This window comes from Sipha flava, unplaced genomic scaffold (assembly GCF_003268045.1).
Source record: "Sipha flava isolate LNK unplaced genomic scaffold, YSA_version1 274_pilon_pilon, whole genome shotgun sequence".
Taxonomy (NCBI): Eukaryota; Metazoa; Arthropoda; class Insecta; order Hemiptera; family Aphididae; genus Sipha; species Sipha flava.
In genome coordinates, this window is record NW_020272939.1 from 542,286 (window position 1) to 562,114 (window position 19,829).

The 19,829-nt window shown below is 34.4% G+C and overlaps 2 protein-coding genes and 2 non-coding genes across 4 annotated transcripts; 3 read left to right on the top strand and 1 right to left on the bottom strand.

Moving 5' to 3' along the window:
• The first annotated feature begins 3,528 nt into the window (after nt 1-3,528).
• Trnak-cuu lies at nt 3,529-3,601 on the top strand. Its single transcript has one exon. It is a non-coding gene; the product is annotated as a tRNA-Lys (tRNA).
• A 10,523-nt stretch (nt 3,602-14,124) lies between these two features.
• Trnak-cuu lies at nt 14,125-14,197 on the top strand. The gene has a single exon. It is a non-coding gene; the product is annotated as a tRNA-Lys (tRNA).
• A 1,931-nt stretch (nt 14,198-16,128) lies between these two features.
• Nucleotides 16,129-18,686, top strand: LOC112685366 (protein ALP1-like). The gene is made up of 2 exons (XM_025557221.1): nt 16,129-16,679; nt 17,691-18,686. Exons 1-2 carry the CDS (start codon nt 16,366-16,368, stop codon nt 18,586-18,588), a joined length of 1,212 nt encoding a protein of 403 aa, XP_025413006.1. The 5' UTR covers nt 16,129-16,365; the 3' UTR covers nt 18,589-18,686.
• Nucleotides 16,812-19,225, bottom strand: LOC112685367. The gene is made up of 2 exons (XM_025557222.1): nt 18,890-19,225; nt 16,812-17,637 (listed from the first exon to the last, which is right to left on the bottom strand). The coding sequence occupies exons 1-2, from the start codon at nt 19,023-19,025 to the stop codon at nt 16,856-16,858; spliced, it is 918 nt and encodes a 305-aa protein (XP_025413007.1). The 5' UTR covers nt 19,026-19,225; the 3' UTR covers nt 16,812-16,855.
• Between the last annotated feature and the right edge of the window lie 604 nt (nt 19,226-19,829).

Below are 19,829 nucleotides of genomic sequence, written 5' to 3' on the forward strand. Positions count from 1 at the left end.
GTGTACGATTTTTTCCACTGCTTTCGTATGCGCGCGTATCCGTTTACTTCGTTGTTTCGTGTCCTCGCCCCGTGTGCGATGCGGATAACGCGGAGTCCCCGCGCATTTAGATCGCCACACGATTTATTGAAACTGAGGTTCACCTTTTGTGAACAACGCGGGAGGAACAACAAAACGTACACGCATATTTATACACGTATATCTATACGAGTGTATGATGGCGTTATAACATAATGTACAGGAATCGCTGCGCCGGTCCTTCGTCTTCCACGCGAGCGCGCGGTACACAATGGGCCGTCCGCCACTGTTACATGGTCAGTTTGCGCGCAGGAAGTCACCGACCAGTGATTTATCTTAATTAAATTATTTTACCAACGCCTGTGAGCGAACCGTGTTCGTTGTCGGTATACACGGTTTTTATTTTTTGTAGCTTTCGGTTTCTCTCTCTCTTTCACTCTTTTCACCCCGGTACTAGGTGTACACCGCACCGTCTACTCGCCGCCACGATAAATGCCGTATTTGTGCGTGCGTTTTCTGCACACCGATTGCATTCCCGCCATAAATCAATTGTCGCGCACGTCGTTTTACCGGTACAATTGTAATATGTGTTTACGCTGTTGTATTACGCGTGTCCGTTCGCCATTTCATTAACGAAGAGGTAAACAATATAATGTTTTTTTGTCGCTGCATCACAACTAGTTAAACTTTAATAGTACTTAAAATAATAATTCCGATAGGTAAAATAAATAAAAAACGTCCACTTGAAAAACCAAGAACAAGATGGAAGGACACAGTAGAAAAGGATATGATACTGATAGAAGCGAATACAATGTTAGACTGGACTTAGGACAGAGAAAAACGGAAAGGCTTACCAATGGCAGCGCAGGTCTTTAACGGACCGTTAAGCTGTTGATGATGATTATGAATAGTACTTAAAAATAAATCTTTTTATTCTTTTTTAAGATTTGGTTATCAGTTTAAACAGAAAACGAATAATATTATTGTAGCATCTCACGGGACGTTTCAGGTGCAGTTGAGCATAGTGAACCCAACAATTTGGAAATTACAGCTCAGAATAGTGAAATCAGAGAGAAGAACGTTTATTACGAATTTCTTGTAGCGGGTAACCAACAACTTCCTTTAAAAAGAAAATTTGTTAATGCCGGAAACAGTATTTTGCACTAGGTACAAAATTATAGAAACCGTCAAGCCATCGAGTACTTAAAAGGACTAGCACATAATTTTACGATGGATCACTAATAAAAATAAATAATATATATATCCAACTCTATAAAATACCTTTTAACATTTAAGCTTGTTGGGTTAAGTATAAAGTTATTGCACTAAGTTATTGCCAATAAAAATATGTTTTATCTATGTTACTTCTACACTCCTTCGCAAATTGTTTACATAATCTTATAAGATTATTGTCGCATACTCAGTACGAAGTCACCATTCAAAGTGAAAATAAATATAAAACATTTAAGTTCGATAACAGTTAATATTTTAAATAAAAAGAACGGTATGATGTTGAATATTATACAATAGGCCTACGCGAAATCTTGACAAAACGAATTTATTTAAAATAATTTTGGATTCCGAGTGAAACGAAGAATGTATTAGTTTTACCATGATGAGTATTTTTATTTTTCATGTAAGTATGTTAAATTTCCTATTAAAAATTATCCTATCATCAACATTAGGGGTGGTTTTTGATAACAAATTTTATCTAAATGGTTTATTAGAGATTTTATAGGTAATTTTTTTAATTTCTGAACTATTTTTATTGATTGCGGAAACGCATGACAAAATATAATTTTCTAAAGCATATAACAGTTTTTGCGTTGCTCCAGTAAACATTTTCCATTCAACGAAAAGAGTAACTTCTCTAGTACATTATATTACATTTTCAAGTCTTAAGCATACATATTCAAATGTTCATCAACTTTTAACTACCAAAAATAGGCAGATTTCATAATTTTTATCAACATTTTTAAAAATGCATCAATTATTCAAACGTTTATTTTTATAAATTGTGACTGCAGATTTTTGAGATTTTTTACACGAGTAAGAACAATGTACGAGGAACATTGTATCAACATTTCAAAAAATTGTATTGACGTGTTACGAAAAAAAAAAGAATAGAATAGAGGCGAAACGATCGCGGTGAAATGAACGCGGCGAAATCGACTAGACCCATAGGAGACATCGGACATCGTACAAATTATCGACCACCGTTGATGTCATCGTAAATGTATTTTTTCGACCATACGTACAGATATACTCAGTAAAAAACAACGTATCGTTTTTAGATCATTTTTAACGCAAAATAAAAAACAATTAACAGAAACAATAGCGAGATACGCGCATTCTAAAAAATGTTGTATTTTTGACCGTCTTTATAATATTGTCTGTTTAATCTCTTAACTAGACAAGTACATTTCATAACTTTAAGTAGTAATAAGTAAAAACTATCTCGACCTCGACGTATAATAATTTTTATACCGTTTACTACCTACCAACCGAGATAAGCAATTATTATTGTTACGAATTCAATTGGTTTTTTCCCGTCGTGGACAAAGTACGTATGGATAATAATGTTTACTTTCCACATAATTCTTCATATTATACTGAAAAAGACAATTTTTTATCAATTCAATACCTACTGCGTAACAATGGTACACGTATAGAAACGGTTCACCTTTACACAGCGCACGTGTAGGAAAATCGATAACGTTTTGAATTATTTTATTCATTAGAATTTACACGATATTGCTACAAGGTTACAACACGCCATACTTAATCACAAATTAACTTAGTGCACTGGTTCACTCGACAGTCTCAATATTACAAAAAAAAAAAAAACGATTTTTCTGTTACAATGTGATCATATAAGTATCAATATACCCAAACACGTTCAGAAGCGTACTGTAGCATTTACACGAATACAATTTTTTATTCGTATCATACTTTTATCGAGGTAGGTAAATAGGTGTATGGGGGGGTCAACCTTCTTCAAAATTATTGGGATTTAAATAATGTGGTATTTGCCTTAGGTATATATAAATTTGTGAATACTATAATACATGATATTTTTGGGGAGGCGATCACTCCGACCAACCCCCTAAATTACGTGCTTACTTTTATGTCGTATTGTTATTTCAGAATTCTAATCGTATACTAACTCATGGTAATAATGTTGAGTATGTAATACAATTTTGCCTTGTATTATTTTATCTTGTACCTACTTATAATATAGTTGTTGTACCTAAGTCGTAACGTGGAAAATGCTATCATGATAAGAAAAAACTATACGTTTACAGTAAATAGTATTAATTATAAAAAATAATAATAATCTTTAATTTAAATAGGTACTACGAAAATAAAAGTAAATTTGTTATATACTGAATAGTCTGTATATTAAAACATATTCAACACGCTCAAAATACATTCACATCATAAACATATTTAAATTAGATCGCTAGCACTACAGTCTATGCTATTAATATAGAGTAAAAGTAAATATCTGCCCGGCTAGCTCAGTCGGTAGAGCACGAGACTCTTAATCTCGGGGTCGTGGGTTCGAGCCCCACGTTGGGCGAAAATAATTTTTTAGCAAATTCAAAAAATTATATTAAAATCACTAATTTAGTAAAGTAATAATTAATATATAAATATATATAATATATAATTAAAAAATATTTTAATTTTTGAAAATTTATCAATATAATTGTGCATGGATTTTTTTCTTCAATATTTATATAATTGGAAGATATAGAGGATAAAAAAACCTATGCAATTGTTTTCAATAAATTTAGATACCAGTAAAGCTTATGTTTATTTCGCAAGAATTATAATCAAATATTTTCCATGCATAATTACAATTTATATCGTTATGATTTTGTGGGGTTAGGATTTCACCGATGAAAACGAAAAACAATTCGAATATTTCACAACGCATGTGTAATATTATTGCTATTTTTAAATATTATTTGTTTGTTTTTTTTTTTTTTTAAAAAAAAAAAGAGGTACTTCATAATTTAAGTAGAATAAATACGTGTGATTGCTTTTTGAAATGCAGAATCGTCGTGACGCCACCATAACAAAGACATCGATGAAACGGAGAAACATCATGAGAGACTGCATAATTACCCACGTGTGCCAGTCGATCATGGAAAGTAACTACGACCTTAATTGATAATTATCAAAGAAGAGCTTGTTGATAAAAATAATTGGCTTGAACATTTACCAATGCAAGTGTTAAGTCTTAACCGTAATAAAATTTAATAACTATAAAGGTTAATTTTGTTTAACTATCATTTGGATCACACAAATAGCATTTTAGTGGTACGTTAGTGATTATATTAATTTTGTTCAACGATTGTCGTGTGCACCGGAGAATAATTATTTTACACGCATGTACATTGTTATAGTACATTCTATTCGAATGTGATTGGACTAGATAATGTGGAATATGTTTAGAACTGTGTTTCGTCTGATTATTTTGTTAATTGATTGAAAAACGCACTCAAAGTTTACATGGGGGTCATTAGACCTACTATTACGCCGTGACACCCAATGGTACATAAACATTAAATTGACCGTGTAGTCGAAAAATAATTAAGATTATTGCTTTTAAACTATCTCCGCTGTCTGCTATTAACTCGTAAGCGTACATCTTATTATTGTATAGTTCAAAGCTTCAATGCCCGTAGCCTTTGGACCGGTAAACAATGTACCCATCATTTTTCCCGAACGACAGTCTCCTGAATGGTATTTTTTCCGAGAGCTTTTTTCCACCGGTTGTTGTGAACGTAATACTATACTTGCCGGTGTAATCGGCCGACCGACATCGGCATACAACAATGTTGGAAACATTTCCAAAATTATCGTGTAATCAAAGATTTAAGTATTTTAAATGCAATTAGGAAAATAGATTAGTTGGACAGTAATAGATAGTTAATGACAGATAAACAATTGTTATGGCCGTTATGACCATTCTAGCAACCGCCGTGAATGGTAAAAATATAATTTATTATGGGCCGAGAGTGTTAAACTATAAGCCAGTCTCGAGCGCTAAAGGTAGTCGCTTTCAGTCACCGCTGACCAAAACTAAAGGATTCGTAGTTTTTATTCGCTTATTTCGATCAATCTCGACGAAACGTTTACGTGAAAAATATATTACGTGATCGCAGAACATTCTTATTTTATTGCGTAACAATTTCAGTCCGATAAACTGAATATTCAACTGGCGCTCGCGAATCGGTCGTATTTGCACACGGATTGCAGCACGAGATCAATTTTATAAATAGACCAACACGCCGGTACCCATCGGACATTGTTCCGTCGCGTTCGTATCGGTTTGCAGATTGTTTTTTTTTTTCCCCCCCGCTCTATTCTATTGTAGAAATAAAATTACGCGCATTAAGCGACGATTTTACGTTTTACAACACTTGGAGGACGTCCATTTTTCCTTCGCCCTACCATTATTATGATCGCACGTAGTTTATGCGTGCGTCTACTGTCCCGATGTCGTCCGGTCGCAGTATAACGATAGTTGGTTGTTACGAATAGCGTTTCGTTCGGTCCGTTAAGAATAATATCGAAACGAAAATAAAGAGAGAACGAGATGGAGAACCGGGGACACGGGGAACAAAATAAAATATCGTGAACGAGCGTGCGCGTATAGTACCACTGTACGTACAATTACAATACGTTCGATACAGCACTAAAAGCAGTACCGCACAGCTCTGCGTTTTGTGTATACGTCGTAGGCACAGCGGTGCAGTACGACTACAGATCTACTACGGTTAGTGTTTACACTTTACACGCGTACACCACGTATGGTATAAATATATGCGTAACATATGTGCGTGCGCGTGTGCATACAGGGTGATTGTATCGCACAAACGATAAGTCGGCTACGGCGATACTTGGACAACGTTAACACCGTAGGCGGAACGACGTTTTTCGGTCGGTGGTTCAAGCGCGGTTAATACCACCCACCCTTATACCAAAAAGTCGTATTAGGTACAAACATATTTACCCATTAAATCACCGATTTTATATCACCTACCGCTGCCATTTGCCAAGTGCACACATTTTAAAATGACACCAGGCCCAAACTTTTTGATAGTGCAGTGAACCACAGCAAATCCATGATACTCCGGTTAACGCTACCGGACTAACTTTCGTAAGTTTTAAGCAAATTTCGTTCTTGTTCGAAATATTTTAATATAATAACAATAATAATCGACCGTGATCGTTGGTCGCGATTGGCGTTCTTAAAACCGATGTTTGGAAAACGCTACGGGACGTGTTTCGTCGAGTGATCTGTGCCGGGGTCCGGGGACGAATTGGTGCGCGTGCCGCGGCGACGACCGTTACGACTGACAGAATCACTCCGTATTCGTAGTGCGCGAACACAATCACTCCGTTTTCGTAGTACGACACTATCGTCGTACGGTCCAGATCGGACGGACGTTATTGTGCTGAGCGCGCGGTGAGACGGTCGCACGTGTGCGACGGCTCTCGGCGCGTATAATGCGTACGGCGCGCGCACATGTACGGCGGACTCGTGTCGGTCGGCAACGGAAGGGGGCAATGACTGCGCGCGGGACGCACTTCGTCACCGCGACAGCACCACTCCGTATGCGGTGCACCGCGTGGGACCCCCTCCGAGAAGACGGTACCGCGCAGCGTCCGAGTCCCGAGTCCAAGTCGTCGGTCGCAACCGTACGGCCCCGGGTCATCGGCGGGCGCCACACTTGAACCTGTTTGACCCCTCGCGACCCTCGTGACCCGCAAGATGTCCCTGGCTCACGGGCCCTTCTCTCCCGCCCCTCACGCGTACACCCGGTCTTCGGACGGCGAATCGACGGATAGATCGGTCGGAAAACGACGTGTTCCGAGGAGGAAGGGATTATATTAGGTCGTATTTTTATCGGTTATAGGTATTCTTCCGAAAGCCCGTAAGCCCGGAACCGTTTTTCCAGACTGTTATCGTTTTCGAAACGAAAGAAAAATATAAACTTTTTGCGCGTTATAGTTGTTTTATAAACATTCTTCGGAAGGAACCAAAATAATTTAGGTTTGTAGAATAATAGCGAGTTTGATTTCTTACGACGTATGACCGTTGATTTTAGAACATACCGTTAAAACAATAAACAATAAGATATATAACTGTAATACATGTATATTGTATGAAACGATTAACATTCTAAAATCAATGATGTGTCGATAAATCACGATAAAATTATCACTTATACCTGTTATTGTGTGTAAGTCGCACGTCGTTTACGCAACTTAAGTACAATAAAATATCCAATAAAGATTTCGGGTACTAAAAAAAGTGTTCGTAATGTATTCCTCATTTGCTTATCAGCGAACAATATAAACTATCCTACGAAGTTGATCCTGAAACGTGAAAGTAACGCGTAATTAACTATGACGAAAAAAACTATACCTATTTTAAACGTGTTACTAAATTTTTGTAACATATATAACATGGTATTTTATAAAATTAACAATATAGTGTACCCATATCATTTACATATTTAACATCTATGTAATAGGTGTACTATAATTTATAACACACGGGACGCAATACTCGCGATATTTTAAATTTGTAATGAAGTCGACGAGTTTAATGCATTCGATTATTATTATAATTATTAATCATGATTCAATAATAAACTAATTCTACCCGAATAAAATGTAAAACGATTTATTTTACTTCTGTAAAGAATTTAGACAACAGACGGTTATAACAACATGCATCATTCGTATATTGTTATTATTGTTTGCGATTTTATTGATTTTGTCCTATACCCGACGATGAATTTTTAATTCGAAACCGGTCGTACTTAACAAAAATATATTCTCTGCTAAGCATTTGTTTATTTATTTCTATAGTTTTTTTTTAATTTTAATTTTAATTTTTGTTGTTTTATTATAATGTAACATACTTCAGACGGGCGATTTGAGAAGCAAGATTGCTAAAAAAATAATATTCTCGGGTCAACATTTTAGCGGAACGGAGTTGACGCACGGTCAAAAATACGAGTTCCATGATGTCTATTGGCTGGTGGCTACTTAAAAACGACCGTACAGATCGTAATTTTTGTAATCGACTGCTACGCACAATACGGCGCCGATGAAGACGCACGTGTCACAAAATTATAACCATATCCAATAAGTGTGTGAGTGCGCGTGTGCGTGTTTATGTGTGTGTGCGTGTGTGCGTGTGTGTGTGTGTGTGTGTGAGTGTATGTGTATGTGTCCACACATGTATACACACATATATATATATAGATAATTACGCCTACTCGTGCCGGTTAGGTCATTACAGTTCCGTCTACTCATCGTGCGATAAGACATCGTTAAACTCGTAAAATATACACCGTATACGCGACTCCTCGGTGTACCGCTAATAGCAACGACCCAACGTAAATATATTGTACACTATTATATTGCTACCACACATTTCGGGGCCTCGAGGGGCTGCTGTTCGCCGAGGACATAGTATTATAATGTGTACGTACGCTGCGCGCAGTAACGCCGGGCCGGGGTTCAACTGGTATGTCCATGTGTACCCCGAAAGTAAAACCGTTCTATACATTATTTACGATTTTATTGTTTCGAAGTCAATGTTGTTAATGCTGTTACAAAAACGTTATAACTACCAGTGCAGTTTTTAAACTGTTCAACTAGACGACATATTATGTCACTCGGAGAAGATATTCTGTCGCCTAATTGACGGGGTACTCCGGGAGACTGGATCAAACACGATTAACTGTCGATGACCGGGCATGGAATGAGTCGGAATCAATAGAAATACATTCATGCGTGATACGGTTTCTGACAGGACACGGTGATTTCAAGGCAAAACTCCATTAATTATATCTCCAAGATACTGGAGAATGCGTATGAATGCGGAGAAGGTCTTGAAACATCTGAAAATGTACCGGTTTACTGTAAAATAGTAGATCAACAAAAAGAAATACTTAGAAATAAAATGATAGGATATAAAATAAAGGAAATAAAGGATTTAACTGTCCTCCTCAAAAAAGCCAAATAATCCAGAACGTAGAAACGTATGAGGCATTAAGAAAATTCGCTAAAAAAGCTCTCGATCAAAATAATGGGAGAAAAAAAAAAAAAAGAGTGTGGGGTTGATCAACCGATATCAACTTAAAACGTAATTGGCACCACAAGAATGAGGAGCCCCATCACTCGTCGGACCGGCTTGCCGCTCCGAATGTGATACCCCTCAAGGAGGGGGGTGCCTCTCGACTGTAACGTGGTAGCAGCGAGACCGACGCTAGATAGTAACAAAACCTCCATCCAGGGCGGAACGCGTGAACGGGGGGAATTCGTCCCCTCGGGTTCCACGTGGGTATGGTTTAGGCTGGTGGTCTATAGATGACACGGGATTCCAACGTCGAATTCCTCGGCCTTCGCGTCTCGGCACGGGAGTCAAGGGACTCGATTCGGCGGAAGTCCTACCCGACCGAGGCCCGAAACCAAACACGGGTCCCGGGTTAGTAGTTTTGCGTCGAACGCGCAGTTCAAAACCCGGGATCTCCAACGCATAAAATAATACGTCATAATATTTATCTAATGGTTTATGACAGTAGAAATGTATAGGAAATCGTTCTGAAATGGTCGGACCATAGTAGTATCATTCGTTAAACGCGTATATACTTAATTAATAATTAATTAATAATAATTAAATAAATAAGTATTTAATCAACGGTAATATGAAACGCATTTGATTTGTACATTTCGTGGGTTTTCACAACAATCAAACGAAACACAACACATCGCACTAATAATGCTCGCAACAAGACGATGATCGTTAGTATACAAAACGCGTTCAATATTTGTCCAAAAACGTTCAATATCATAAAATATACAGTTTACACGAAACTGACGACGACCGACGACACAGCGAGTGAACGCGTTTAACGCTGTTGGCGATTTACGCTGCAAGTACACTACACGGATGTGGTTAATATTACCGTGCGAAATCGAATACCATACGACACAAAAGATCATCACTATGCTTCGCGTATTCACCGTGTGTAAGTAAAATATTATTCCTGGCAATTATCAATCCGTAGTGATTGGTGAATTTATAATCGGCCTTCTCGGCCAACCGTTATCGATTGATCAAAATATAATTAAAACCGTTTCGTTCGTATATCACATGTACGTTTTTGCGTTTCTTTTGATGAAATTAACGATTTTATATTTTACGGCTCGTTTAAATGCACGAATATGTTTGAGCTCAAGAAATTAAATTTAAAAAAAAAACCCAACAAGATATATTGTTCCGAGCGTTAGTCGCACACACGATTGAAAGCAATTCATTCGAATACCGTCGCTGAATGAAATTCGATGTATGTAGTACACAGTAAGTGTACTATAGTTATATGTTAAATGTTACTCGGCAGTATGTGTTAAACTATTATTATAACGCTGTTGTTGTTGCAATATTATTTGACTGACAACAAGCGAACGTGCGTGAAATTTTGTATTTAAAAATACGCGTGCGAAGAAACTGCAGTGATCCGGAGATACTTACCAAGGATAGGGGAGGGGAGCAACCGTGAATCACTATGGACCGTTTTTTTTTTTTATGTAACATGTATAATCGAACGTTATTTTTTCGAAAAAAAAAATGACTCCGTTATTGTCACTCAACATATACGATTCATTATTATGTTTTTTTTTTTTTTTTTTTTATCAAATATATAATACGTATCTGTGTCGGTTTAATAACCTCATGGTTTATATGCGGTCGTCGTCGTCATCATACGTACACAATATATACTTCTATACGTACATTGTATGATTTTATGGAATACATGACCTATAACTTAAAGTAAGTAAGGGGGTACGAGGAAACACAGCCCCTATTTCTCACAGCTTTTAAGAAGTGACCCATTCGACCCTCGACATTTCACTGAAAAGTTCATTGGAACACTCAATTGATTTTGTAAAAAAAATCTAATGGCCCACATTAAAAATGTCTAATTAATTATAAAAATGTATAACATATGTAACATATGTATAATATACGTATGACATATTTAGATTTGAATAATAGAACAATAGAACAATACTCAAAAAATATATGATATCTACATAAAAATGACTAGTATTTAATTATTGCACCATAGCCTCTTTGGAACATAGAGTGTTTATTCACAAATGCACGTCCAATTGATTTATCAAATTCATTGCCTCCGCAAAGGTTACAGCGTAGATTCCTTCGATGTCCTGGTTAAATTTCCTTTATTGATATTCTGTTATATTGTAGTTTACTGTTTGTGTATGATTACCGCAGTGACAAGTTGAGCTATTTTTGTAATAACTGACATTTATGCACTTTATATATATACATTACTATTGGGTAGTTTAACGTTTCAAAGATTTTTTTTACGAAATTGATGGTCCACACTACTAAAAAAGTTGGGAACCGCTGTTTTAGGGAGTACGAACATTTTTATTAAATGTAAATGGTTTTATCTGTATCGTCATTAATATTTAATATCATAGTTTAAGATTCAGATGTCATAAAAAATTTGTAACCTTTGAATTTTAAAAATCATCTCTCTTTCCCGTTATTGTGGTCTTGATGCACACCAATTTAAAATAAACGTTGATGTACTATTTTTTCTATAATAAAAACACTTTTTGATGCAATAAAAACCTGATATTATATAACTGTTTATTAAAATCTATTGATTACATTGAATACTCTATATATATCTCCCTATATACATATATACAGCATATTTATAATATCAATGGTTTATATTTATCTAAATTTTTGTAGATCTGAGCTGGTCCCTTCAAATCGATTTTCTAATGGTCTTCATAGTTCATATTTATAAATGGTTACGGCTGTGTAGGTATATATTCGTAAGAAGACTTTACACGCACGCGAACGTTTACGAGCACGTTATGTTATACTTTAGGCCTATAATGACAGGCTTGTATATAGTATTATGTATACGTCCGATGCATGTTCCGAGATTGTAAACAGATTTTTTTCCACGGACTTCAGCCTAGTGAAAAAAAAAAAATAATAATAAAAATCAGGTAGAGAAAAACGTTACCAGATGTGATTTTTTTTTTCTTTTCGAGGGTCGTTTTGATTATGCCGTACGTCCATACACAAATGCAGTTGTGTACAGTGTGTAGATAGGTTATACCGGCTATACTCGCATGCGTTTTCTTCCTTTCGACCATATACCAAATAATATTATGTTGAAATGTAATATAAACTACTGGCAGGTACTCTAATCAATCGATTTAAATGATTGCATTTTTCATAAGGTAGGTACGTAAAATAATTTTGCCTTGAAATAATAAAATGAAACCTTTCCGAAATTCGACCCCGTCTGTATTCGTCAGTGGCATGGCGAATATGGATCTGAAACAGGCAATTTCCCGTGTCAAATTTTGAATTACTGGGGGTATCACTAGCTGCTAGGGCCTAGTGCCAATATTTTTTACTCAACGTTCCTGTATTTTTTTGTGCCATAGATTATTATCAGGTAAACTAGGGCAGGTACCAATTCTCCAGTTATTACATACTTGTAAAAATGAAGATGTTTTATTAAATATAAATAGAGAAACATTATCAATTTTTAAGGGTAGACGGGTTCCAAAAATTCATGTTTTCCCCTTAAAAATAAGCCTGTCGCTAAATATTTTTGTCACCACTATACAGTTTGCCTACAACTTAATAATTTACACTGAATACTGGTATAGAATGTTTTTAAAACTAACAGAATCTGCTTATTTTTCGTGCCAGTTAGAGTTGGTTATAAATTTGCATTAAAATAAAAGGGGAGTTGAAACCCATTACTTACATCTGTGAATATGAATCCACTCCCCTTCAGAACTATTATATATATATACCAATACTTCGATTGGATCGTTTACAAGTATTATAAACTATGATACACTAAAATAAACGCAGGCTAATCATTTTAACTCAATAATTATGTAACTGATTTTTTTATAGACCCTATATCAGAGTCGTCTCTACACAAGAAAGAGCCCCGGTGCAGTAAGTGTATTAAGCTTCTTAACTAATACAGTATACATAGAGGTGGAACTAGGAATTTTTACATCCCATTACGAACCAATAATCAAATACTCTTCTTGATAATTTTTTTTTAATAATTAATGTGATACAATTATACTTATTGAGTTTTAACCTAATATCAGTATTTAATAAAGTTAAAAATATCAAATTAGTTTTTAATGATTACAAAAATTACACCCTCTAAAATTTTACGCCCGGGGATGAATGCCCATCTTCCACCCCTAGTTCAGCCCCTGGTTATGCGCGTCATATTGTTCTTATTAATGTGAATACTTATTACGAAAAGATACCTAAATGAAATTAACAATATATAATAAACACCCATACAAAGTAAAAAGGAAATTCAATTTATTACTATAAAAAAATATTGCATGAATTATTTTCTATATTAATACTGATTGTAAATGGAATTTTCACGTACCTATGATTTGCGAATTTACTGTTAAATACATCAACATTGTCAATTATTTTAAGGAGGTATGCTCTCAGAAATGTCCAAGAACCCTCAAAACACTGCCCCATTTTAATTATAACTTCACCATTGCCCTATAGTAAAGGGTGTACGCGTGATTTTTTTCAGTATTTAATGTTGATAAGTACCATACATATAAAACCCCTTTTGGTGCAATAAAAACTCTTCAAAAATCTGATATTATATAATATCTGAATTCGTTGGAATAAAAAAAAAATAGTAAAACAAATGCCAAATGTGTATCAAACTGTGTGTATGCCATAAGCTCTGAAAAATTATTTTTTTTTTGAATCATATCAATAATTTGAAAATCATTGAATTTAGAATGTTTAGTCGTATCTCGTAAAGACGCTAGAACACAGAAATCCAAGGTTTCTCTGCCTTATATTACTAATTTGAGATAATTATATTTTAATTTATTTATTGTTTAGAATATTTATTAATTTTTTAATAAATTAAGATCTTTTAAGATATTATTAAAATATTGTAGTTTTTAAATAATGTTGTTTCAATTGTTTATGCAGCAGCCCGGCTAGCTCAGTCGGTAGAGCACGAGACTCTTAATCTCGGGGTCGTGGGTTCGAGCCCCACGTTGGGCGATAATAAAATTTTGCCGCTGATTTTCTTCTTAAACTAATTAAATTTAGATAGCTTGTTTCTCAATCATCATCATAATATTAATTGAACTTAATCAACTATTTTAAAATTAGATAATTTTCAATATTCGCTACTTATTTTTAATCTGTGCATGTATGATAAACGTTGATGTAATAGTTGTACCTAATTCATGGTTATATATTTTTCGAATCAAACAAGCGAATAAAGCTGTGAAATGTAAAAACACAATAAAAACATTGCTACTTGCCCTAAGATGTCTCTGATATAACAAAATAAAATTATACGTAAACAATTTTTACTTAAAACAAATTTATATTATTAATCAATTGGAATCGTTCTTAGGGTTACACAAATTATCGTTTTTAAACAACGAAAAAATAAATAAATATAAAAAAAAATTGTCATCACTATATGTTGATTCATTGTTGATCCCATAGTAAAATACCGAAGTCGAATATGTAACCCAGGGATTCTCAAACTTTTATAAACATTGTATCCCTTTTTACCAATAAACTTTTTATGTACCCCTCCTTAGCTAATAAACTAAAATATATATAAAAAATTTATAGACTTACACACATAATGCAAAATAAAAAATAAAAAGACCATCTCTATGGTTATTTTTACTGATTATATTTATAAACAATACGGCTTATGGCGGAGGGGCATGACCCATTCCCCCAAAAGCTACGGCACTGCATAGTTAAATGAAAAATGTTGCAACCGGCACGTATATACTTTTATAATGATAACTAATAAAAACATCTATTATATTTTATTAAATTAGCTTATTAATTATGACACTTGGATGTTTACCGCCATAATTAAATAACAAATTGATAAAATTAAAAGAATAATAATAATGAAATATAATTAGGTGTTTTTGTAAAACGAGAATAGTCCTATAAAAAGTTTATAGCATTGTTGAACGTAGTACAAATCAAACAAGACAAATCAAACAAATGTTGGACAGTCCTGCCCAATGTAGTACGATTGACAATCCTAGCATAGCTTAATGTCGTGTCAATATAATATTAATATATTCGACTGTGTACTTGGTATAGCAGCAGACGCGTTTAATCAATGATAAATAAACGGTTAGTTACGGTATCGTTTTAAAATTCGCAAATGTTAACTTGAATTTTGGAGTTTTTTCTACTATTTAAATTTAAAAGTTTGTTGGCCAGACTCGTACCCCTTAAAAAATGTCGAGTCACTCCAAAGGGTACGCGTACCACAGTTTGAGAACCACTGATGTAACCAATTACAAATTAAAATATAATTGTTGGTACAAAAACTGTGTCGCTCAACGTAGAGAACGATTATGAGTCTCGTGCTCTACCGACTGAGCGAGCCGGGTACAAATAAAGTTTATGGTATTAAATGTAAAATGCGTTTAAGTATACAATTATAGAACATTATTTTTATCAACACATTTCACAGCTTTATTCGCTTATTTGATCTAATTTTAGAAGCGTAATTTACTATTTATCCGTGGGGTGAATAATACATAATCCAACTTATAATACTATACAGTTACAAAACACAGGGTCCCATACATTCAACCACTTCTTAGTAAATATTTAGTGCAGGGGTGGCAAATTATTTTGACGCTAAGTGCCAAAAATTACATTTTTTTTCTCCGAGCATTAATATCCAATAATAAATTATGAATATTCGGTTAAATTAAATCATAGGTTCTCATCCTTTTTTGGGTCATGGACCCTTTTCAAATGAAAAGTATAACCACGAATCCCTCCCCCAGAAAATCCTGATGACATTATTGATGATTTCAAAAATTCGACTTAACGTAGAATCATGATCAATTATAATTTATTTTGTTTTTTCGTTGGAGTATATGATTGAGTATATTTTTGTTAATTTACGGTATGTCCTACGTGAACGCGGCGAACGCGAATTTGCGAATGATGCGAACGAATTCGCGTTGGCCGCATTCGCCGCTCGCAATCGTGTCCTACCTATTTGCGGCGAACGCGAATTTGCGGCTGACAATATTCCGATATTTTTTGTTTTTTGACGTTCAGTCGTACAGTGTGTTTTGAAGTGTAATGTGCGGTATATGTGTTTATATTCAGCTCTTTTATATTTTTCATTCTTAACTTTTTGTTAAAGACTAAGTCAACTAAAAATGTCATCGAATTTACAAAAACAATTATTTTTATTCGAAAGTACTACACTAAAATATTTACTGTATAAAAAATATTTAAAAAAAAGAAGATCAGTTGTAAATTCAATTATTTATAAAGATAGACTTGTTTTTGGTGAATTCTTTCACCTATACCCACAGTTGCGAAAAAATGAAACTTCATTTCGATCTTATACTAGAATGACTACCGATACATTTGATTATATTTTAAAACTAATATCACCGGAATTTGATCTCAAGACCACAAATTTCCAAGAACCTATTTCCGTAGAGCAGAGGTTACTTGTAACAATAAGGTAAGTAAAATAAAAAAGCATATATTAATATAATAATTAAAAATTTATTAAAAAAATGTATTAATAAAAAATAAATAAAAACCTTTGTATTTTGAAAACAAAATAGAAGTTCTTAAAAGTAAATTTTCCTTTGATTTAAAATGTTTTCTTTTTTTTAATTTTGATGTTGTTGTTACTCAGTACTGTTGGTAACCAATGAAAGTTGGATTATCTGACGAATTTGTGGTAATCTGTTCTTGAATATGTTGAGGAATGTAGAGTTCATGTATTGGTGCAGGTGGGACGTTTGAATTTTGATGTTGCTGATGCTTTATTGACAATTGGTTAATGAGTACAGTTTGAATTTCGTTTCTTACTCGTAATTTTTGTAAATTATCCATGTTTTTTAAATATGGATGAAGTGATTTCAAGAACATCATGTCTTCATCATCCTGCACTTGTGGTTTATTAGATTCAAGTAACGCGTTAATTTTTTGTGTTTCCAATTTTAATAATTCACTTTCAAAACTTTTATTTTCTTGCTTTTTTTTTCTTTTGATTGAAGAAGTCTTAGAAGAGGTATCTGAATCATTGGAAATACTTGTTGAAATATTAACATGCGACAAATTTGAAGTACTTGGAATGGTAAAACATTCTGATTGTGTGACAGAAACTGGATTTTCAGGACTTTGAATATTATCTTCAATATCAATAAAACTACTCGAAAATGAATTAACTTCTTCCGAATCTGAAAGGTCAGACATTTGTAATTGCGTTTCGTTTTCATCAGATACATTTCCCTCGGTGGTTCTAGGAGTGGTTGTGTCTTTTAAAAAATGCAATAAATGATAATAGACCCATTTACCAGTATACACCTCTGCATTATCTTGAGAGTCTCCCGAACGGCTCTTTTTTACTTTTTTCTTTTCTTTTAAATACGTGTCTCTTATATTTTTCCATTTCCGTTTTACGTCTTCTCCTGTGAATCAATTTTTATTTGTAACTAAATTTGTGAAAATGTATTTTTTTTAGGTATTTAGCAACAGGACTAGCATTCAGGCAAATCGCAATGTCATTTAGAATATCTAAGTCCGCAGTCTCAAGCATTGTTATTGAAGTGTGTAAAGTAATATGGAATACGTTAAAATTCAAACACATGTCTACTCCAAGCGTCGATACTTTTAAAAGCACAGCAATAGAATTTCATGAAAAATGGAATTTTCCAAACTGTGTGGGAAGTATCGACGGCAAACACATCAGACTGCGATGCCCTCAAAATTCCGGGAGTATGTATTTTAATTATAAACAATATCACTCGATTGTTCTAATGGCAGTAGCTGACGCGAGTTATAGATTTTTGATGATAGACGTGGGTGGATACGGGAAAGATAGCGATGGTGGTGTTATGGTAAATTCTAAATTTTACCAACGTATCGAAAACGGTTCGCTTAAACTACCGAATGAAATAAAATTACCAAATTCGAACGTCTTGGCTCCTTTTGTGTTTATAGGAGATGAAGCTTTTCCATTGAGAAATTACTTAATGAGGCCTTTTCCAAGAAAACAGTGTCAAGAAAACGAAAAACAGTATTACAACTATAGACATGCGCGAGCACGAATGACAATCGAGTGTGCATTCGGCATAGCTTCATCAAAGTTTCGAATTCTATTAAAATCAATAGAAACAAAAGTAGAAAACGCGGATCATATTGTAAAGGCTATTTGTATTTTACACAATACAATAATAGATTTGGAAAAAAAATCATCAACACAACATTACGCCCTAGACGATTACGAAACAGACATATCGAAGGGCCATAATCAAATGATATCGCTGAATTACAAAGGCAGAGCCAACAATCGAGCGTCAAGTACCGCAATTAATATAAGAAATAGATTTGTGAAGTATTTTAAAGATAATAAAATTTAAAAATAATTTTCTACAAACATTAATATCGCAATCCTCACGGGACACCCTGTATTTTATAATCATTTCCAAGTATGTTAATACATATTTTGTCACTATACTATTCCAATAATTATAATTTTTTTAAATAATAAAATAAAATTGATACTTATTATAACAAATGTTGTGAAAAAATTTTTTTTTCGGGATCTGCATGCCAAATTAATTACGAAATTTATTTCATATCTGTATGTTTAAATGTTTTTATACTATTCAAACTATTTTGAACTATTAATATAATATAATAATTATTTAACAGACTTACTATTCATATGTACTGTTCTGGCAACAGCTTCCCATTCTTTCTCAGACATCAATCTGTCCCTATACTTTTTATTAAACTTATTCCAGAGAACATTTCTTTTTTGTACCTCGGATATAAGGAGCTCCATATTGACCATGGTTAAAAAGTTAAAACAAAGTTAAAACATCCGCTTTGATATACGTCTAGTCGCTTCAACGCGCGACCAAAAACAAAACGATTTGATTTTCAAACCTTGCGGCGAACGCGAACGAATGAATTCGTTCGCGTCGCCCGTGTTTATCGCGTACGATGGACAATCTAATCTATTTTTATATATTTGATAATTTTTTTCGCCGCGTCGCTCGCACCGCAACGCGTTTACCGCGTTCGCCGCGTTCACGTAGGACATAGCGTTACACTGATTAAATATAATACCCAAACCATTTGAAGTGTTGTACATTTAATTTGTTTTCTCTCCATTTATTTTAAATTGTACTGATGAAGACAATAATTAAACAATAAATGGATGGCCATTGAGGAGGAGTCATTATTTTTAAGAAGAAAATTTTAATTTTAAATTAAACAATTTTTTATACGTTTGTGTGTATACTTTTACCAGCATTTTGAACGCTTAAGATAACATACATTTGGGGGGGGGGGTGGGAGGGGGGGGGGGGGGGCAGGTGTTGGATTCCCTCAGGGGGGGGGGGGGGGTGAAAGGGAAGTGGTAGTGACAGTCTTTGGCATACCCTAAAAAAGAGGTCTGTGCACGCCTGCGTTTATCACCAAACCGTACGGATTATATTATGCATATTATTCTTGCGGACGCAACTCGGAACAGTCACCGGAATACCGTGCCGTGCAAAAACCGCGGACGCGAATCGATTATCACGACGTATATTTTCGTTTTTTTAGGAACGCAATGGTATTGCAACCGTAATGTTACCAGTTGGCGTCTTAT